Here is a 23,236-nt window from a genome sequence, read left to right as displayed (position 1 = left end):
ATTGCCATATATGTACTTATTTACACATCTACCATATATTCGAATAAGAAACTTAAATAATCTTGCATTTATCTATATGAAAAATCTAAATAATATATTTCATATTAATATGAAAGGAAGCTTATATACTTACCTTACCCTATTAATTATCCATGGGACAATTATTTACTCCCTTCTTATTCCTCTTTTACATTTTTGGATGCTTCTATAATATTCCACTTTATGGAATACCTATCCCTTATTTATCACACAGGGTCCCTCCTATGACTTGTTCCATTGACTTTTGCATGGTCAGCCTATGCTCCATGTCACCTAGCCCATATATATATATCCCTTCGATCCCTATTCTTTGTATGGTTGTCAACATGGAATGAGGTGGCTTGGAGTGCTTAGGCATGTTTAACCTCTACCTTACCATGTATTCCCTTCATGCCTTTTCATGTAGCTTTAACCCTTATTGACTCTATGCATCTTGTTGGTTCCCAAAACCTTAGATTAGAATCCTACGAGCCTTTCTTGCTCAATGCTGGGATATCTAATCGGTTGTGGCCAACTTGACAGGATCAATCAATTCGATCTAGATCCTTTGTGCTTTTGGCTCTACAAAACCAAGGCCGGTGCACCTGATCCTGGATAAGAAACTTGGATCCAAGACGTTTATAGCAGATAGATTCAATGCAAAGATAGTTTCCCGAAATGGCAAGAGTTTAAGGAAACTTCTGGATTGCTAATAATGAGTATTAATCTTCAAAAAATACAATTTCTTTAATAAACTTGTCGATGTTGAAATAAGAGGAATTATTAAACAAATAGATATCAAACCCTTGAAAGAAAAATATTAGAATATTGCCAGCATATAGATTGAAAATCATGAGCGAGTTAATGATCAGTGCTGAAATTTAAAAAGGGTGCTAGAGTCAAAACTATATGTTTTCACATACAACTCTATGATGTTATATATATATTAAATCTATAAACAATTCAGTTATCAGGATGTGTCAAATTATTTCATATTTATGCATATTTAAACCAGTCTATGATGTTTTAACCCTTATATGGACAAAATAGATACAAATAAAGAAAACAATAACAATATTTCTCAATATTTGTATTTGTCGGGTTTTAATAGCAACGAACAATTTGCTCCACTTATCCTAATAACAGATTATTAATAGAAAATAAAGATGATCACAAAAGATGAACTATTTTGTAATTTAACTCTAAAGCAAATAAAAATCTTACTGATTATATTGTGGAGAAATTCGTATTGAAGACACTCAAATGTTGATGCTCCACTCAACACAATTTTATCTCACACAATATCGAAATGTATGCCCAATAATTCAATATCTAGGAGCTTGGCTCAAAATTCAATCTTTTTTGAAGGAAAGAATTCTAATAACATATGCTTCAGGAATGCAGAGAGTTTTTTGGAAAAAGAATGAATGGTGGTCTGTTTGATTTTGCATGTCATATATTTATAAACCATGAAAGGGTACTAAATTCTTCTTATGACAAGGTGACCATAACAATAACTAATCGATAACTCCCTCAATTTTTTGCGCAAAAATAAACTTAAATCAGGCATGAATTATATTATACAAACAACTAAGGGTAACTTTGCCGAGATATCAATAATTATGTGCCTAAACTCCTTTTCTCATGGACATGGCACCGAACCATACATATCTTCTTAATCCCTCATTATGATCTGTAATTGCCTATGCTGTTGCCGAGAATGAGTCTACCACTCGGTCATAAATGCATTCATTCTATAGCCTTCATTTGCTTGTATATCCTATGTATTTGCTCTCCTCCTTGGGTAGTTTAAAACTTGCGGTAAATACAAGATGTCATTAGATGTAATCTATTATGATCAAAATCAAAAAATATATTTCGCATGTTTCAGACGACATTGTAAGACATAGAAGCTATAGATTCAACCATTGAATATACTGATCTCCTCGCGTTCATTTGCTGGATATTACTTTGAAGATGCTATTATCAGATATGCTTGCCCTTTGCTCACACTTATTCTAAAATAACATATGGCATTTATAATTTTGCACTTATATCTAGATGTTTTTTATTTACCACAATTCTCATCGTATTTTGCAAGCGTTATTAGCTTTTATTGGGTCTTCAATACCTTTCGTAGTGCATCACTAATATAATCTATTTCCTCCATGCCTGGGTTGAGGGCAATCAAAATGTGGCTATTCACTTACTGAATGCAATGTGTAAGCGCATTGGATGTTCCATACTTTATATACGCAAAATCTTACACTTCCCAGTGCTTACTTAACATCAAAGTCTTCGCAGATGGATGAATAATGATTTTCAAACAAATTCTTAAATCTAGATAAACATGGAGCGAACTCTTAATGCCTTCCAATGAATACCAAACACTCAATCATGAATTGAGTCCATAGTAATCTCTAGTCTCTGAACATAAGCGTACAGACACAGGACACCGTCTTCTATGCAAGCACTAGTACCTTGTTTTGCATTGCTATACTTTTGTCATAGATGACCAACAGTCAAATTTGATCACCTTATCTAAATAATAGACTTTAGAAACTTAAACCATTACTTTCTATAAGAACTCTAAGCAAATCCCATTTGTTACTCAATTCATCCTCTTTGACTTTAACTGGTAGCAAAAGTTAGAAAGAAATATTGCAGGTGCTCAGGTTATACAACTATTCAAAGTTAGATATGCTCAAATCATTTGTGTCAGCAAACTTATATCTTAAATATGTGATCAAGAAACTCTCAAACTCCATTAGTGTATAAACATAATCATCATCGTCTTTAAATGCACTGCAGAAATGAATTGCATTTACATGCTCATTCTAAATTCACAATATTCTTAAAGTCTTTTAAGATCAATCGGCAACAAGAATATATATCTTCATAGTATTAATCATGGAGTTTGATATTCATAAAATATCCTCAAATGGATGCCTAAAATTTTGAATTTTATGGCTCCATCACATCCAACGATAATGTCTTCATGTGATTTGATGCCTTGGAAGTTGTTCGGTCTTTATAATTTGTGTGCGGTTGTCATTTTTAATGTCATGTTATTTACTTACTTTCTTATAAATTATGGCCAAGTTTTGATTTCTTGACCAAATAATAATTTCGGACCTTTTTGTTGGTCGGCGTGCATTGTTAAAATCCTTTGATGATGTAGCTTACCTTTTTAACTTGGGACCTGCAATGTCCTATATTGAATGCTAATAAATTTGAATGATGCTTGTGCAATACTCAATGGAAGTTTGTCTGACCTTGTACCTCATGCGTAAGAATGGTTGCCTTTCCTTGTTGATCGTGAGCTAATGCATAGTCAGAGTCCTATCATGTTAGGACAATGTCCAATGACACATCCTGATCCCATGGTAGTTTGTAAATGGAGTAAGGTAAAATGATCTCCTGCGGTTGGACTTCAAACAATCACTTTCTCCCTCAAACCTCGTGCACCCATTCTTGTCCACTAGAGAGTACGCCAAAGTGATTTCAAATCATTTGCCTTGAATCAGTTAATAATAACGTGCAAAATCTTATATCTTTTAATGGCTATTCTTATTTGATTTACATCTAGAATTAGGCTATGATACCATGTTATTTTATGAAGATTGCTTGTAGATTTAATTGCACTACCTTCTTGGTATGTGTGTTCCAAGTGCAACGATCTCTTGCATTTATGCATGGCTAAGACAAGAAGAGATATTTTCCTACAAGGGACATGTCTATTCATTAATTTATTGTTTGAGATTAATAAATAGACAATAATTATATAAGATTACACACACAGTAACCCTAATTAGGGTTTGTAGGATTTAATTTGGGTCATTGATTTTGATTTAATGTTGGTCGTTCTTTGTATTTGTGCTCCCTATATAAGGAATGCTTCTCTCATTTGTAAAGGTTATGTTGGAGAATTATTACAGAAATAATGCCAAATTTTCTCTACTTATCATTGTTGTGTTTTGCATGGTGATAGTTGTGATCAAGTTTGGGTTATTACATGGTTACCTTCATTCTCATTTAGAATAGATTTCATTTCAAGTTGCTTTACATTTCAAGTTGTTGAGATATAGTAGAGTAGAATTTGCTTCAAGGGATATAGTTGAATGAAAGTGGCTGTGGATGTTTGCTTGCATGACTTGAACAAATCCGGGCCACTAGCCTCTTGCTGATTATAAATGTGCCTTATGTGGTTAGCCAATGAATGTAAGCACTTAACTTCAATTAATATTGAATCTTTATTTTGCATCTATTTGATGGGATTCAAGAAGTATTGATTTGAAAATCTTTAAATATACTTTAGAAGCTTGCACTAGGTGAGTTGTGTTAGTAATTAAGCTACATCTAGTAAAGTCGAGGCCATTCACAAGTCCTTGCATTCAAGATTAGAGCTAGAAGTAGAAATCAAGACTAAGTTGAGAAGTCAAGAGTTTGAAAATCAAAACAATATTTTCATTGCACATTGTGAAGCCAAATCCTTAAAACTGTATTGTCAAATCTTTAGAAACAACGTAAATCCCCTAGTGTTTACCAACATATTACATCATTTCACTAAGGGAATGTCCACAATTAATGGAACATTGGAGTCATTGCATGATCTTACATCACAAGCTTAGCGTGAGAGATGACTTTATTCAAGAGAGGGTTAAGTGTTTTATGTTTCACTTTCAAACATAGGATACTTGATTCTGCATGTTGTAGTGGAATAAAACTTACATGAACAAAGACCCCTTCATTGTAATTGGATTTCTTATATGACAAGATTCCGATAACTAGTGGTGGTTTAGGAATGAAGACCCTTGGTTTGAGGGAAGCAATGATAAGCTACACAAGGTATTAGATGTGTAGGCTGGAAGTGGGCATTTTGGGGCTATGCCCTCCAAATTGTTTTTGGGGAGTTGAAAACACAAAGTAGAAATTAAAAAAAATGTATTTAAATTTACAATTTTTTTCCTTTTAATGTTCTTTTGGCTTGATGCCCTTTTATAGTCCTGCCCAAATGCTTGTCTTCTTTGCTCCTTCCCTTGTTATTTTGCTGTCCAAACCTGAAATGGACAAGTTTGAGCCAAAATATGAAGGGAAAAAACACTTTTTTATTTTTTATTTTTTTATTTTTTTCTGTATCTACACACCTAGACAAACCTGGTAGTCCACACTTGGAACTTGAGAGTCTAAGGGCAAGATTTGTTGGGAGGTTGGTGCCTCCGTCCCCTCTAGGTGAGGTACTATTCAGCATAGACCGATGGATTTGTGACATGTGCTTAACCGCCTTCTGTAGATCCTTGTCTCTGATTGTTGCGACGTTCATTGACAGCTCAAGCTTTTGGTGTAACAGCAACGGTGATTCCAACAAGTGGTATTAGAGCTCTGGGTTACGGGTTCAAATCCCTCCGGTCATGTTGAGGGGGGGTTGTTGGGAAGTTGGTGCCTCCATCCCCTCTAGGAGAAGGTGCTATTTAGCATAGACCAATGGATTTGTGACATGTGCTTAACCGACTCTTGTAGATCCTTGTCTCTGGCTGTTGTGACATTCATTGACCACTCGAGTGTTTGATGTAACGACAATGGTGATTCCAACAAGATTCAGACAAGTACCCCCCGGGATCGCTTGTCCATGGTGAGTTGGTTCATCCAACAATATGACTTGCAAGTTTGGTGCATTCTGTAGAGTACTCACAAAGTCCTTGAGGCTTGAACTATGGTACAAATCGACACCCTTTATTTGACCCAAGGATTATTAGAAAAATAGAACAACAGATTTAAAACAGAGAAAGAAGGAACTTCCAACTTCTTATTCTTGAATAATAGATGCATATTTATACAATATATTGACCCAACAACATTCCTAAATGACTGCTAATTAGATTGATAACAAACTACTTCATAAATGACAACATACACAAACTTGACAGCTAACTGAAACTTATGGACACCTAACTCAAACACATCTACAATAAGAACTTGATTCAAACTACAACTCTTTGATTCATACCTAAACTAAACTTGTGATGCAGGAGCATCTTGGGTTGCCTTGTTATCTTGCTCATCTTTGTTCATTTTGCATGTTGGAGCCAAGTGCCAGTGGTTTCCAATTTTTAGTTTCTGCCGAGTTGTTCAGTGGATGCCAAGTTACTGTAGCTCTAGTGGATGCCAAGTTATTGTAGCTCTAATGGATGCCGAGTTACTGTAGCTCTAGTGGATGCCGAGATACTGTAGCGCTAATGGATGCTGAGTTATTGTAGCTCTAGTGGATGTCAAATTATTGTAGCTCTAATGGATGTCGAGTTACTGTAGCAATCTAGTGTTGACTGAGTGTTCCTTCATGTGCTGAGTGAATCTATTGGTGCCCAGTGTTACTGTTGGTGCCGAATGTTCCTATTGGTGTCAAGTGCCAGTATTTGTCTTGGTCCTTTGACCGAGTTGTCTATGCCTGGTTCTAGTTTGGGCTGACCTGCATGTATTTAATTTCAATATTGGTAGTTAATATTTGATGTGAGCCGACTTGTGGTTGTGCATGCATTTAATGTAAGGTTTAATTTTGTGATAGGCTGACCTGTGGCCGCACAAGTATTTAAGGAGGTCTAGGATTGAGTTTTAGGGCAGAATTTAGAGGATGTGAAAGTGGGAAGCATATGTGTTTGGAAATCTGAATTTGAAGCTGGATTGTGGATTTGAATGTATTTTGTATTTGGCCATAACCCAAAAGGCCTTACAATTGGGCATGTATGCTGATTATTTGATGAATCTATAAAATTGTTGGCTCTTCTCCCTCCTTTGGTTGATGTTCTTTGTGTTGTATTTCTGCTGTGTTAACTCTTGCGCGGTGGTTTGGATAGATGGTGTCGTCAGTAAATATTGTGTAGCTGATAGGGTGTGTCAGGATGTATTCCGTCGGTATAGGCTCCTTCGAGAAGGTTCTTATTGTAGTCAACAAGCCCTTCAGTAATTGTCATAATGTAATGTCTTTGGCATATGCGAATAATAAAAAGAGTTCTGTTGTTCTTATCTATTGCCTATATGCATTAATTTACCCCAGTACGGTAAACATTTGATGTCATTGGTAAATAGTGCAGCTGATAGGGTGTGTCAGGATGTATCTTGTTGGTATATGCTCCTTCAGGAAGGTTCTTATTGTAATCGACGAGCCCTTTGGTAATTGTCATGTAGCCGACGGACCCCTTCGGGAAGGTTCCTTGGGATGTATATATACCCCCTCTGGGCAATCGTTGTAATCATCAATAGCATAATGTAATGTCTTTGGCATATGCGAATAATAAAAGGAGTTTTGTTGTTCTTATCTATTGCCTGTATGCATTAATTTACCCCAATATGGTAAACATTTGGCACCGTTGCCCATGAACCTGGAAGGAGGGAGGAATGAGGATTAATGCCAAATCAATTTAACAAGGATTGAAATAAGATAAAGGGAAAAGATGAAGGAGGGAGGAATGAGGATTAATGCCAAATCAGGTTAACAAAGATCGAAATAAGATAAAGGGAAAAGATGGAATATATACTGCGTAGGAAAATTTAATCTTGGCACAAGAAGCCAAACGCAGAAGGAGGTTTCAGAAGATTGCCAACGGACATCGAAGTGCTGAAGAATTGTTGGAGGAGACTCGACCGTGGGTGGAATTGGTGGAAGAAGCAAGGGAGGAGTTTTTGAGCCTGTATTCGCCAAGGGAAGAGAATCCAAACAAAAGGGAATCAACTCACACGACTCGGAGTGCCAAGGGAGCACGAGCATGGAGTGAACCCTTCGTCCACGATACACTTCAAGAACTGACAAATTTGCTTAACGGAGAACCTTCACCAAAAAGCACAGCTGCCGAGATACAAAGCGTTGGTGTCAGGATACAAAGTGTTGGTGGCAGAGTGCAAACCGTTGGTATCAAGATACAAAGCATTGGTGTCAGGATACAAAGCATTGGTGTTGGAATACAAAGCGTTGGTGTCGGAATACAGAGCGTCGGTATTGCAGTACCCCCTACACAACATCCAATAATAATGGCAGGACCAAAAGAAAAATTGCCGAAATTTGATGGTGATGGAGTAGCCGATCCAATCCAACATTGTAAAACATGCGAAACTATTTGGAGGGCAAATGACATAATAGATACAAACGAATGGGTTCGGCAATTTTCGGCCACCCTACGGGGTGTTGCAATTGATTGGTTTGCCGATACAGATCCCCAACAATTAACCACTTGGGACAACCTTAAGGTTTTTACTGCTGAATCTCAACTATTGCGCGACAACAATGAAATTGTAGCGGAGATATACAATACAAAACAAGGGAAAAATGAGACGGTTCGAGTGTATGCAAGGAAATTAAAAGATTTGATAAATAAAATGGAAAATAAACCCGCTAACGGACCGCAAAAAAGATGGTTCATTGAAGGCCTGCACCCGAAGTTGCGAAAGAAGATAAAGATTGTGCTACCATCATCATACACTGAAGCATACAATCGAGCAATGAACCTGGAAAGTGAGCAGAAGACGAAAAGGAAGAGTAGCTTGGCTGATTCAGATGATGACGCATCTTTAGAAGAAGAGAGCAGTGAGGACGAAAAGGACAGCAAGAAGGTCCGCGCCCTCCAAAAGGATATGATTCGAATGATGAAAGAATTCAAGAACATGCAAAAGGAGACCAAGAGAAATGAGTTATGGTGCACCAAGTGCAAGAAAGAAGGCCATACGAAAGGTTCTTGTTTGAAGGACCAATTTTGCGAGATTTGCCAGATCATGGTACATTTCACAAAGGAATGCCCTTTCAATCTAAAAATAAGAGGACCTCAACAAGTGTTCCTCACACAGGAGGCTTCCGCATCAAGAGGGAGCGGGAACACCAGTACGGAAGGTGCCACGTCGGGAGGGTACATAAATAATCGGCGAGGACAAAACAACAACAATGGCAACAATAATAATGGCAACAAGAGTCGAATTCAGTACGATGCGAATGACCGACCCATAGTTCAATGCCGAGCATGTAATTTGTGGGGCCACTTTGCCCGTGATTGTACAACGGCAAACACATTGAAATTATTAAGTAGATGGTGCGGACCTAGTGATCATGAAGATGCCAAGTGCTCGAAGTCGGGAGTAAATTTGATCACCATCCGGACAGACGAAGAGGAGGTGCTGGCCATCACATGGAAGAAAGCGAAAGTGTACCTCGACCCGACGGAAGAAAAGAAGAGATTGGAGGAAGCGTGGGCAGAGATCCAGAAAGTAACACAGGCAGAGAAAGCACACCTGAAGGACACTACTGGTACCTCCGCACTAAACTGCACAGAACAAAACATCATACGACAAATATTACAAACCAAGGTACCAGTCAAAATCAACGATTTGTTGCTCACTATGCCTCAACTCCGTACAACACTCACGAACATTACTCCAACTGCTAAGTTACCAACAGAACAAGGAAGGGAAAAAGGTGGCGCAAGTGGAGAAGATCTGATGCTGCTAGCTTGCTCATCTGGACAGCATCCGACAGATGTCGAAATGGGAATTCTTGGGTCTATTTTGACGGACTCGATTGTGGACAGAGGGTTCGGTGTCAATGTGTTACCGGAGGACACCTAGAAAAGGTTGGGATAGCCGACACTGTGGCCACCTACGTTCCAATTATTAACAGCGGACCAACATGGGATTAAACCGTTGGGAGTTCTCACAGCACAACTGGTGACGATTGGAACACAACCATTCCTGCTTGACTTCGTCATGATCCTGCTGAAGAGGAGAGGGTACAATGCCATTTTGGGCTGGGGGTGGCTCATTCAAGCCAAAGTTAAACACGACTGGAAGAAAAACACTCTATCACTTGAAAGCAAAGGGCGGAAATACATCATTGATTTAGACACCCAAATGGTTGGGGAAGAAGCTCTATCATCAAATTCTGAAGAAGAAGAGGATGAAGGAAGGTAGCATATGGAACCAGATTAGGAGGGAGTTCTGCGGTTGGAAGGAGATGACGATTTGGATTCAATGAATGGTCTCTACCATTGGTAGATGGAGGACTATGAATTGTTTCAGAGTTGCAACGTGTTGATGATAGAGGAAGGATACAACGCTGATGGATTTCCAAGAGAATTCACAGAGGTAAAAGAGGGGGATGCACAGCTCAATGAAACACTCGCCCATGCATTCACTAAAGGGGAGCCCATCAAATACAATCAAGCTACACTACAAACAATGAATTTGGGAGATGAGGCCGAACCAAGGAACATACTGGTAGGAGATAACTAGGATCCAATACTGAAGGCAGCAACATTCAAGATATTCTTGGAATACAAGGACGTGTTTGTGTGGACATACAAAGATCTGAAAGGAGTACCGCCGGAGTTGTGTGTACATCGCATCCCATTGGTCGAAGGCACAATTCCTGTACGGAAGCGACCCTACAGGATGAACAAGAACTACGTGGCACAGGTTACAGAAGAGATCAACCGGATGTTGGAAGCCGGTATTATTTTCAAGGTGTAGACAAGCGAATGGGTGTCACCCATAGTAATCTCACTGAGGGACACCACCCAGATTCGGATATGCGTTGATTTTAGATGCCTAAATGCAGCCACAATCAAGAATCCCTTCCCGATTCCATTTACGGATAGTATATTGGAAGAGATCGCAGGACATGGAATTTATTCCTTTATGGACGGGTTCTCCGGATACAATCAAATTTCAATAGCAGAGGAGGACAAACTGAAGATGACATTTGTTGTAGAAGATGGGGTGTACGCATATAACCGGATGCCATTCGGCCTGTGTAGTGCGCTTGCTATATTCTAGCGAATCATATTGCACATCTTTGACAAAATGTCCGTCGAAAACTTTAAGGCATTATTGGATGATTGGTCGGTATTCAATGCCGAGGACAAACATCTGGTAGCATTGGGTGAATGTATGGAGGGATGTTGACAGGCGCGACTAGCCTTGAATTCGAAGAAATGCAGATTCATGGTTCTGTAGGGAAGACTACTCGGGCATATAGTCTGTAAAGAGGGCTTGAAGATAAATCCGGACAAGGTCAAAGTCATATTGGAAATGCAGCCGTCCACCAATGTAACGGAGGTAAAATCTTTCTTGGGACACATTGGTTATTACAGAAGGTTCATCAAATTTTTTGCCAAGGTATCATACCCGCTGGACAGGTTAACATGCAAAGGAGAATCGTTCAGATGGGAGAAAGAATAGGATGAGGCATTTGAAGGGCTCAAGGTACAATTGGCTATGGCTCCCATTTTGGCGTATCCGGATTGGAACAAAGAGTTTCATGTTCATGTCAACGCATCCAACTATGCAAACGAAGCAACCTTGGCATAGACGAGGAGCCACAGGTTGAATCATCCGATATACTTTGCTAGCTGACTGCTATCAAAAGCTAAGAAGAACTATAGTACAATAGAACGGGAAGTACTGGGAATGGTCTATGTTGTGCAGAAGTTCCATCACTACTTGTTGGCGACGCCATTCGTGTTTTATGTTGACCATCAGGCTCTATTATATATGATCAATAAACCTATCATTCAAGGCAGAATCAGCAGGTGGTTGCTTCTATTGTAGGAGTTCACTTTCAAAATCATTGTACGGCCTGGAAAGAAACATGTCAGCGCAGACCATCTGTCAAGAATCAAAACAGGGGAATCGGTAGACAGAGTGAACGACGACTTTCTTGATGCACAGCTGTTTTAGATTGCAATACTGCCGAAATGGTACATGAGCATTAGCAAATACCTTTCGATAGGCTAGTTCCCAAGTGAAATGCCACCAAATGAAAGGCGCAAATTGACAATCAGTAGCCGTACCTTGCAGTTGATCAACAGATTTCTCTACAAGATGGGGCCTGATCACATCCTGCGACAGTGTGTGTTAGAGGAAGAAATAGCATGGGTGTTGAAGGAAGCACATGAGGGTCTAGCAGGAGGACACATCGGACCTGAAACCATGGCACGAAAGATATTATTGGCAGGATTGTGGTGGACTACGGTGTACGACGCCGCACGGGAATGGGTTGTTGGGTGTGACACTTGCCAATGGGTCGGGAAGCCACTGAAGAGAGACTTCATGCCGCTTAACCCATCCCACGCCCAGGAACTTTTTGAAAGATGGGGATTGGATTTCATTGGACCTTTGAAGGTGAGCAAAACTAGGTGCTGATACATTATTGTAGCAACACAGTACCTGACCAAGTGGGTGGAGGCACGTGCACTACTGGATAACTCGGCTGTCAGCACAACAAGATTTATTTATGAGCAGATCATTACTAGGTACGAAATTCCATTGCAGTTAACAAGTGATAGGGGTAGACACTTTGTGAACCATGTTATTTGACTGCTAACCACTGAATTCAGAATTTATCATTGATTATCAAGCCTATACTACCCGAGAGAAAACGAACAGGCCGAGGCTACCAAAAAAATCCTGGTATCAATTATCTACAAGTCTTGTGCAGTCGAAGGTGAAGAATGGGAGGAAAAATTACCCTCTGCCCTTTGGGCTTACCGCACGACGTATAAGGTGACAACGGGGCACACCGTTTCAATTAATGTTCAGACAGGAGGCAGTGGTACCAACGGAATTCATGATACCAAGCCTAAGGATAGCACTGGAAAATAAGTTAGGTGAAATGGAAAGCTTAAGGGAGTGGTTGTATAAATTGAACAAGCTCGAAGAGAAGTGATTATTGGCATAGTGGGTGATGAAGGTGACACAAAACAGGTGCAAAGCATGGCACAATAAGCACTTGAAATTGAACAGGTTTCAACCCGGATAGTGGGTGTTGAAGTACGACCGGAATGAGATCAAACTAGGCAAGTTCAAAGTTAAGTGGGTCGGGCCATATTAGATTCGGGAAGTAGGCGATAATGGAGCAATCAAGTTATGGATGCTAGATGGACAAGAAGTTCCGAAAACAGTGAATGGGTGTAAGTTGAAAATTTACCATGCACCAGCCAAGTCGCCATTAGGGAGTACCTAGGAGCATTAGTTTGAAAAAAAAAAAAAATGAGAGAGAAAAGGCACCGTACGGACAAGTGGCCGTACGACATCTTGGAGGAACCGTACGGCGGGTATGAACACCGTACGGTGTTTTCAAGTGCCTACAGTATGGTTTTCACTTGCAATAAGACCATACGACATTAGTTGTATCACCTCACCAAGTGCACCAAGCACCATAGGGACATCTAGAGGTAGCATCAGGAATATAAGGAGGCTACGTACGACGCTCAAGTGATTCTTGGAGGCATTGAGCATTCGTTCTGGAGGCTTTGGTACCTAAAGGAGGACACCGTACGACATGTGATTGGCATAACCTTGTGTAGCACCGTACGACATCAGGAGGAGATTGCACAGCTTCATACTGTACGGTGTTTTTAGTGTCACCCTACGACACTTAAAAATGCTACTGTACGACCATCTTGGAACGACATCTAGGATATGGAGAGTACCGTACGACATCATCAAACAATAGGATATATTCATTTCATCACCATATAGTTCACTGTGAAGCATAGGAAAGGAGCACGTGAGTAACGAATATCGTATGGACTAGATTGAAGAATTTGCCAGTATGCAAGCACCGTTTAGCAAGCAAAAAACACAAAAGGGCCATACCTAAGTACCAACATCCGTACTATGCACCGTACAATGAACAAGGACACAATATAAGAGTGCTATTGGAACGCTCTTAAGATAAAGCTCTGTACGATACCAAGAGTAGTAAGCTATAAAATTAGTAATTTCATTTGAAGTGCCTAGCTGGAGGCGTATGGGGAAGGAATTTAGTTGTTACCATTGCGTGAGTATCTGGTAAATTAGCGTGGCACAGAAGGTTCTAGAACAAGGATATTGTGAAAGGTGCCTAGTTGGATTAAGAACACATAGACTAGAAGTTGTGAATTGCTGCAATCAGGAAGCCAAGTAGAGGAGCGCAGTCGTACAACCTCGAAATAGATACAGGAGCAATTATCAACATCAAGTCAAGAGCAAGCAAGCCATCCGTACGGTGTTTTCTACTAGTGAAGAAGAGAAGCCGTACGACCGTACGACATACAAGAGTAAGGACAAAGGGCTAGCATCCGTACAAGGTCAGGAGGAGAATTCTTGCAGCCGTATGGAATAAGTAACTGACCTAACGACAATATTGATAAAGGCGTGTTAAGTATGCAATCAGCTGAAAAGAGGGCTTGGAGGAAGCAACTCGATCAAGATTCAGCTATGAGTCAAAATGTGCAGGCAGGGCCTTCTATAGTGTGGCCATGCGGAAAGGACAAGGGCAAGAAAAGGGCCAAAGTACAGAATCAGCTAGAGGTACAGACAACACCGCAGAATGTAGCGTTCGAAGGATTGAATGGATTGGACTGCAGAAAGTGGTGGAATGAAAATCCGGATACCCACCTCGTCAAAGCAAGCATCCGAAAGGCACAAGTGGAGTGGGCAATCTGGATGCCAGTTTTCTGTATTCGAGACTTTGAAGGTGTATTGCGTCCCATGATCGAGGCATATGACAGGCACTCTTGGAGGAGTTCAGTTCTGTATTTGGGGTACGACGTGGTGGTTTCATTTCGGGCAGTTGACTTTACCAAAGTATTCAGCATTCTAGGAGCGGCACAAGGAGGGAAGAAAATTGATAGTAAGCCTAAAAAGATGGACAAGGAGAGGAAGTTGCAACTGGTATAGTTAGTTTGCAATGACCAGGTACAACAACAGAAAGATGCCCTTATTGGCACTTCAAGAGGAAGAGGGTTGTGGAAATCTAACATCAGAGAAGGCCATTGGAAGTGCCTCATGGATGTGGTAAAGAGTAGACTGACAGGATCAAGCAGGGCATCAGACATTTCCTTTCCGTTGGTTAGTACGATGAACAAACTCATGAGCGGGAAGGTGTATGACTGGGCATCTCTTTTGGCCACGTGCATGGATGAGTTCATGACATTGCAGCATAAAACGTTTTGCATGCCGCATTATGCCATCGGACTCTTTCTAGAGGCAACTGCAAGGACAATACCCTAGGAAAAATTGGAAATACAGCCAAGTCCCACAGTACCTAGCGAGCCTCCAATAATGCAATGGAAGCATTTAGACTCACCTGTAGGGTAGAAGGGCATTGGTTAGAAGAGGGTGCGATAGGAGATGGAGGAATCAGGCAACACAGATAGTGGCAACCAGGATACATCTTGTGAGGAGGACAAGTCAAAGAATACGAAGGAGGTGGAGCAGGATGAGGAGGAAGATGATGAGGAAGTTGGGGTGATTTCAGCGACCCTACTTCGCTTTTTGCGACAGTTGCCGACTGCGCCCGTAATTGCCATGCCATCCATTCCGTCATTTTCAGCTCCGCATATGCACACCATGGTAGATGTTCATATTCTAGGGTTCGGACAGTTTCGGCATCCAGTGGTGATGACCCCAGTCACTTTTAATTCTAGATCATGGACAACAATAGTAGGATTAGTTCCACACTCAGTGCTTGTCCAACCTTCAGTAAGTTGGAGGATAGCATCACCAGTTGGTATGCCTACGGGTACACAACCTCAGCCATCGGTTCAGGAACCAACCCCCGTACTTGTAGCCACGAGTTTGCCTCATCCATCTCCTATAGCAGAGCCGACAGCCATGGTGGGAGAAGTTAGTCAGGGAGGCCCACAGGAGCAGGTCCGTCTAGAGGTGATTGGGATGGATGCAATAGTCATGATCGCCGACACTTTGTTGGATGAGGCGATGGATCAGGATGTTGATTTGGGCATACCGGAAGCGGAACCCTAGGTGCCAGTAGTGGAACGAATGAGCTCAGCGAGTTAGGTGAGTGAGTACTTGAGGCGACGACTACTTGCCCCTATTGCCAGAGGTCCCTCCATCCAGTCTCCCATGAGAGAGGACTTACAACTGGAGGCCATTTGGTCGAACAACGAAGTAGTCGAGGTACCGGCATCATCAGGGTTGGAGGATTAGTGCAGCAGCAGTAGTAGAGAAAGTAGATGGAGGGGTGCAGGTGACAGACCCTTTACCACTAACGGAAGAGAAGGATGTTCGTTCATGCCTTGCTGACATCACAGAGCGAAGCAAGTCCCTAACAGAGTTGGTGCTTATAGAGAGAAGATAGGCAGAGGTTGGGCAAGAAGCTCGGGAGATGGCAGAGAAGGCTTCGGAAGAGATGGCCGACTGACTTGCCATCTACCAGATTGCATGGGAAGCGGAGCGGACAGCCTTGTTAGCGCAACTCGAGGAAAGTGCACGAGGGAAACAGCAGGCAGATCAACAACTAGCAGCAGCAGAACAGCGGTTGGCAACAACACTATAGGAGAAGGACTTAGCGAAGAAGGCTTATATTCAGAAAGAAGTTGAGTGCCAAGAGGTCACTTTGATGCTAAAAGTAGTGGAGGAGAATTCTCAGATCAGAGCTGATTTGAAGGTCCGGATGGATCGAGTGTATCAGCTTTGACGCAGTTGGTCTTCACAGTTTGAGACACAACCTTCTGTTTCATGATGTCTATGTTGTTTTTATGAATAAATGTAATTAGTTGTTTTGAGTTTTTTTGTGTTGTCGTCCGGAGACGACTTTTCTTTTTGGGGGGGATGATGTTGTCGGTAAATATTGTGTAGCCGACAGGGTGTGTCAGGATGTATCCCGTCAGTATAGGCTCCTTGGAGAAGGTTCTTATTGTAGCCGACGGACCCCTTTGGGAAGGTTCCTTGGGATGTATATATACCCCCTCTAGGTAATCGTTGTTGACGCAGTGCAAGGCAGGAGAATCCCCAAAGGAGATGTCCTAGCCCCCCACTATACAACCATGCAACAAAAAGATAATAACAAGAAGCAACAATGCAAGGACAAGGAGCAATAATGCAAGATCTGATACCAAATCATAATAATATATTCATAAAATATAACTGATTACATGCAATGTGCCGGGCTGTAAGGCCTTCCCGGTTATGGCCAAATACAAAGCAAGTAATAGTTCTGCAAGATCCCTCAAGATCCAATCCCAAACCTTGGCTACTAGCCCTTCTCAAAATTCGCTCTTCTAAGCTCCTCTACTTCTCCTTGCTGAATGATCATGCCTAAAGACTTCCCCACAACCCCTACTTATACCAATCTAAGCCACAGGTCGGCCCAGAACACAAATTAAATACAAATACATAAATTAAATGCCAAAGTCGGCCTCCTACAACAATTAAATTCCCAAAATCGATGACTTAGTAAAATTGCGATATCTCGTCGCTCCAGATGAATTAGAACTCGTGCTTCGAACCGTAGATAGAAATCTAGGCACTCTTCAATTCCTGAAATTTTCATCCTCTAACTCATTATAGAAAATTAGTTACACGACTTGCAACAGGCACCAAATTTCTAAACCATGCCAAGCAGCAAGAGACCATGCCGAGTAACCAAGACCATGCCGAGCAACCAAGACCATGCCGAACAACCATTATTCACCAAGCTCCATAACCATTAACCAAAATCCCTCTCAAACATGCAGGATTGCAAGCGAACCCAAGATGCTCTTGCATCAGTTGTAATCATCAATAGCATAATGTAATGTCTTTGGCATATGTGAATAATAAAAAGAGTTCTGTTGTTCTTATCTATTGCTCGTATGCATTAATTTACCCCAGTACAGTAAACAGATGAGTGTGCCTTTGGCCCTAGTTCTTCACCCCTCCCTGCATCAACTTGTGTTGGCACCAACTCAACAAGGTTTGCCACATGTGCAACAATTATTATTGAGTACTGTTGGAACATTAACTTCAACACTCCCACTTAATGTGACAACTAAAGGAAACATTATGTAGAAATTATACTTTGAAAATATGTCATAGAGGAGTAAGACTTTCTCATAGTTATGCAACTATCATATAGCTTCGAAACACCATTGGACACACCATCTCCACATGAAATGTCTCATAACCCTCGTAAAGGTACATGCCAAGCTTCCAGACTTTCAGATCTCCCCAAACTATTGGACATATCATCTCCACATGGAATGCCTCATAACCCTCGTAAAGGTATAGCTTCTCCGATCCTATAGCACCTCAAACTATTCAAGCATCAATCTAGACTCTACTGCATCTTTTCTTATTTTTTCAAAGCATTGATCTCTTCAAAATCAAACAAATTCTTCAATGAAATCATAATCATCCGGTGGTTCTTCTCCTGGCCTCATTTTCTTAACAACTTCTCTAACAAACAAAACTTAATAGGAAGATAGCTTTGATACCATATTGGAAAAATAGAACAGCAAAAACATAATAGAGAAAGAAAGAACTTCCAACTTAATTTTATTGAATAATAGATGCATATTTATACAATATATTGACCCAACAACATTCCTAAATGATTGCTAATTAGATTGACAACAAACTACTTCATAATTGACAACACACACAAACTTGACTGTTAACTGAAACTTATGGACACCTAACTCAAACACATCTACAATAAGAACTTGATTCAAACTAGAACTCTTTGACTCGTACTTAAACTAAACTTGTGTTGGCAGCAACTCAGCAAGGTTTGCTACATGTGCAACAATTATTATTGACTACTGTTGGAACATTAACTCCAACAAGGATAGCACATTTCCAACAGTTGCAATAACAAATAAATGGAAAATAGATTAACATCTAGGGTTTCTAGTGAAATTAAGTCTTAAGATTTAAAGAAAAAGTAGCAGTCAGAGTATGCACTTTGCAGTTATAAAATAGGAATTTTCATTTTACTAAAAGTCATAAATGCTATCACCTATCAAAAAAAAGAAGTCATAAATGCCATCCTTCATAAATTTTTGGTGGCAAGATTGTCGTGTGGAAACACCTAATATTTGCCACTTGCATTTTTTGCTAAATTGTACAGTTAGGTTTGAGTGCAATTGGAGCTTGCTTGAAGCTATTCACACAAAGAAGCACAATAGGTTGATTCCAAGGTCCCTTAATGACCTCATTTTGTGCAGTTGAACATCTCAGTGTCAAAAGGAAAAGATTGCATGATGCAATTGACTTGGATGGCATCAATCCATTTTCTGATTGGAATTCAAAACATGTGGAGCCTATATTTTCTATGGAGAAGATAGCTGATTTCTAGAGGGACACAGCAGATCTAGAAGTGCAGGTGGAAATGTCAAGAGGGACTTGATTGGAAGATGATCAGCCATCTCCCCTCTTCCTAGGAGAAGTAATATTGCAACTGACTTGGATGGCATCAATCAATGTTCTTATTGGAATTCCAAGAATGTGGAGCCTATGTTCTCTATGGAGGAGATAGTTGATTTTTAGAGGGAAGCAACAGATGTAAAAGTGCATGTGGAAATGTCAAGAGGGGCCTCATTGGATGATGATGACCTCATTTTGTGTAGTTGAATGTCTCTGTGTCAAGAGGAAAAGTGTGCATGATGCAATTGACTTGGATGGCATCAATCAGTGTTCTGATTGGAATTCCAAGAATGTGGAGCCTATGTTTTCTATGGAGGAGATAGCTGATTTTTAGAGGTAAGCATCAGATGAAGAATTACAGGTGGAAATGTCAAGAGGGGCTTCACTGGACGATGATCGGTCGTGTCCCTCAGCCCAGGAGAAATAATATGACGATTTAATATAGTATTTTTAAACACTAATAAATAAATAATTTTTTTAAACTAATAATGTAAATAAATAAAATATAATAAAAGTCTTTTTTTATTCAAATCAAGTTTGGCCTATTTGTGGAAAAATCCAAATAAGTATAAACAAGGGTGCTGGAGAGCCTTTAGATAATCTATTTTTATTTTTTTGGTTATGACAGTATCTTAGTTTTCACATTTTGTTCCATTGTTGCCGGGATGGAAAACCCTGCATCAATATATTAAGGCATTTGGATGAAATCTCAAATACTTCCCTGAGCAACTTCATTTCTGAAGGAGTGGGCTGGACTGATCAGTGAAATTGAACTGGCAGCCTGGGTAAATTTACCTAAATCCAACTAGAAACAGCTACAACCAACTTGAAGAGTCTGAATCACAGCCTTCAGCTAGGAGCTAATCTATAGGTGCCTGACAGAGCCAGTCAGTTTGCAGCAGAAATTACAATTACCAGCACATCCAGTCAAACAAATCTCTTGATCAGAATGAGTTTGACATCTTCCTATGATAATCCACCACAGTAACCATCATAAGGAGAAATCTAATCACCTGAGCAATTGTCATAGGACGAATAGAAACAGTCAGATCCAGAAGTACAACCCTGCACCAGCTATTGCAGTTATGAGCACATCCAAAACACTGCAAAGTGGCTCCCAGATCCCAGCAGTGCAGCATATTGCCGGTTAAGCAGTAACCTTGATAGGATTCCACTCCTCAATTGCTAAGGATAATCAACATCTAGAAGTATTCAAGAATGTTAGGGACACTTTGGCCTGCAGGATAGGCTCTTATCCATGTTTCAGTCTAGCATAATTTCATTCAGACCACATTTTCCTTCTACCAGGATCATTGCTGTTTGTTTACACTAAGATTTGAGTTATTGAATATATGTGATTTGCTACAGGCTGTGTAAGTTGGTGCTTGGAATTTCATTTCAATGAATTTTGCAAGTTATAAATTAATTGATTAGGTCAGTAAGATTTAATTGAATGAATTAATTTGGTGTTATTTTCTAGATCAGAATTTGTAAACCCTAGGATCTTTACATTATGATATGCTTGTGATGACATTTGCCTCGAGAAGAATCTTTAACATCCATTTCAAGTAAACTGCCAAAGAGGACATTTAGTCAAAGGGAAAATCCGGAAAATTGTAAGATTTCATTATAAATTTGTAATTTTTGGTGATTGATACAGTTGAGCAAGCATCATATCATATATAACAACAAAATGTGCATAACACTCATTTTTCAGTCTAAAACTAATAGAAAACAATCCATGAGTTTTCTAGTTAAGCATTTTACATGTTATTAACTTATTTAAGATAAATACATAAATTTATGTAATTTTTTAATATGTTGTCATTAAATTTTTTGGACTGCTGAGTTTTTTTGTCTGAATTTTGGAGCTATGATTACAATTTACAACAAAGTGGGTTTCTATCACTGATACAAATCTTTGAATGTGCTAATCAATTTCTTTGTAGGATGGTGAATTTGCAACTGAAATAACTTTGAGTGTATGTTTTTGAATGGTAGGCTTCAATAATTGATTAGTAGCACGCTTTATGCTGTTAATGGAGGAATCCTGGTATGGATTTATTCTAATAGTGATCTGAAATAACTTCATAGGGCCCAAACGCTTGCTACTAGTGACAAAATAAAGAAGATTGTAGAACTTGCTCAAGTGACCGGTGGAGTTGTGAAAGACATTGAAGCAACACTAGGATATCAGCATGGTCATTTTTATAAGCAGATCAAATCCTTCAGCTTTTCTTCACTTTCAGCTGCCAAGGAAATCATCAAAACGCATTTGGCTGAAGATCAACAGTCTGAGGATAGTTCCAATGATCGAACAGTATCTAAGTGGCTATCTTTTGGGGCTTCAACTGTCATGCGTTGTGCTGGTAATTCTGACTACTCGTATTTAATTCTTTATTCAAAATGGTTTTGAGAATGTGTCAGAAGGGTCAAAACACGTGCCATTAGTTAACACTGTCATCAAATAAACACAATCTATATTTAAGGTTTTTTGATTGAGAACATCATAATGAGATAGGAGCCATTACATGCAAGTGGTGCATAGAATCAAAGCGATCTTCCTTCTGTGTAGTTATACATTCTGATGAACAATGTGCTTAAAAACACGCTCTAGTATTTTGACTTTCATTTAAGGCATTGTGTGGTGGACAGTATGGTTGCATGTAAGATTTCAAAGATCTGGCAACAAATGTGATTTGATGCATTTGTATTTATAATGGATACCATGCTGAACCATGAATGATTTTGTTATGCAGAAAAGTTTTCAGCTCCTAGTACTAATTGTGAACAAATGGGAACCGGAGTGGCAGCTACAATTGTGGCAAACTCTACAGCTAGAAAGGATACAAGTGATTCAAGTTTATGTGATGTGCGGCTGTATGTCCCTGGAATTCTCTATCATGTAATACGCAAAGACAATGCAAGGAATATGCAATATGTATCTTCTACCAAACAATTGTTAGGGTCAGACAACCTAGAACTGTCTAGGGAAAACGAAATTGCAGATGAAGAATTGGCCATTAGTCCTATATCTGTTGGCAAGTGTGAATACAGAAACCAAAGCATCTTTGGAAATGATTTGTCAATGCAATACACTGTTACTCGAGGTGACGATCCTGCATCTAGATTTAAACGTATAGTATTATCAAATTCAATGCTGTCTGATCATAGCTGCCAGAGCTATGAAATTGCCTTGAAGGGTGCAATTAGTGCTGCCAGTAATAGGGAATCTTCATACAAACAACTCTCCCTGCTTTTGTCTACTAGTTGCATTTCTGGATGAGGTAATAGCTCTGGCATTATCGATATTTCAATTGGCACAGGATGCGCGAGTCCTAAGCTTGTAAATTTTCACTGTAAATTATTATGGATGTGGAAAATGGAGGACATCCACTGCAGTATTTTTTGATTTTTTGGACAAGAAAAATTGATTATTGCAATTTGCATTGTGATTTTTTATAGTGTTCAATAAATGAGAAAAGATCTCTTGGAGTGCATATTTTGTACCCAATAAAAGAAGTTGTTTTGTAACGAAAAGGTTAGTTCCCCACAACTCGTGGATTGGTATTTACCGATGGTTGGCATTCTCTAACCACTGCCGGCCCGGCTATATATTTCTCATTGTAGACATAGTCGGGGACTGCATGTATGAACTCTTGTATCTATTCTTATGATTGGATTAATGGACAGACATACCTTCCTGGAAATACTGTTGCGAATGAGTATCATATTATGTTATTCTGTTTACTTCGTGCAACTCATGTTACTTGTTCAAGTAGTGTTAGTAAACACTGATATGCAGGAAACATAGTAAATGATCTCCTTCGTATGTAATATTTTCCAATTTAATATGATGATTTCCAGAATGAAATTTGGATGTATTCGTTTATTTGAAACCGATTTTCGCTACAGTCTAAACCAACGAATTTTGTGTAATGACAGTTTAAACATTTTAATTACATTTTCTGTTGCGCATGTTAACCAAAAGGGTATTCTATGAGCATTATTCAGGACGAGCTTCCATCAACGATTTTATCACTCACCCCGT

The 23,236-nt window shown here is 39.7% G+C and overlaps 1 protein-coding gene across 2 annotated transcripts in view; it reads left to right on the top strand.

The window, feature by feature from the left end:
• The window catches only part of LOC149544838 (uncharacterized), a 189,179-nt gene extending 166,284 nt beyond the window's left edge, over positions 1-22,895 (top strand). For both annotated transcript variants that reach the window (XM_089795410.1, XM_089795411.1), the window contains 2 exons: positions 21,280-21,554; positions 21,945-22,895. In XM_089795410.1, coding sequence (XP_089651536.1) covers positions 21,280-21,554; positions 21,945-22,471 — 802 coding nt within the window. In that variant the 3' untranslated portion in view covers positions 22,472-22,895. The remainder of the gene's footprint in view (positions 1-21,279; positions 21,555-21,944) is intronic.
• Positions 22,896-23,236: the final 341 nt, after the last annotated feature.

This window comes from Cupressus sempervirens, chromosome 8 (genome assembly GCF_028749045.1).
Source record: "Cupressus sempervirens isolate cs-2001-9-10 chromosome 8, ASM2874904v1, whole genome shotgun sequence".
Classification (NCBI taxonomy): domain Eukaryota; kingdom Viridiplantae; phylum Streptophyta; class Pinopsida; order Cupressales; family Cupressaceae; genus Cupressus; species Cupressus sempervirens.
Note: the sequence above shows the minus strand (reverse complement) of the source record. Positions and strands in the feature narration are given on the sequence as shown.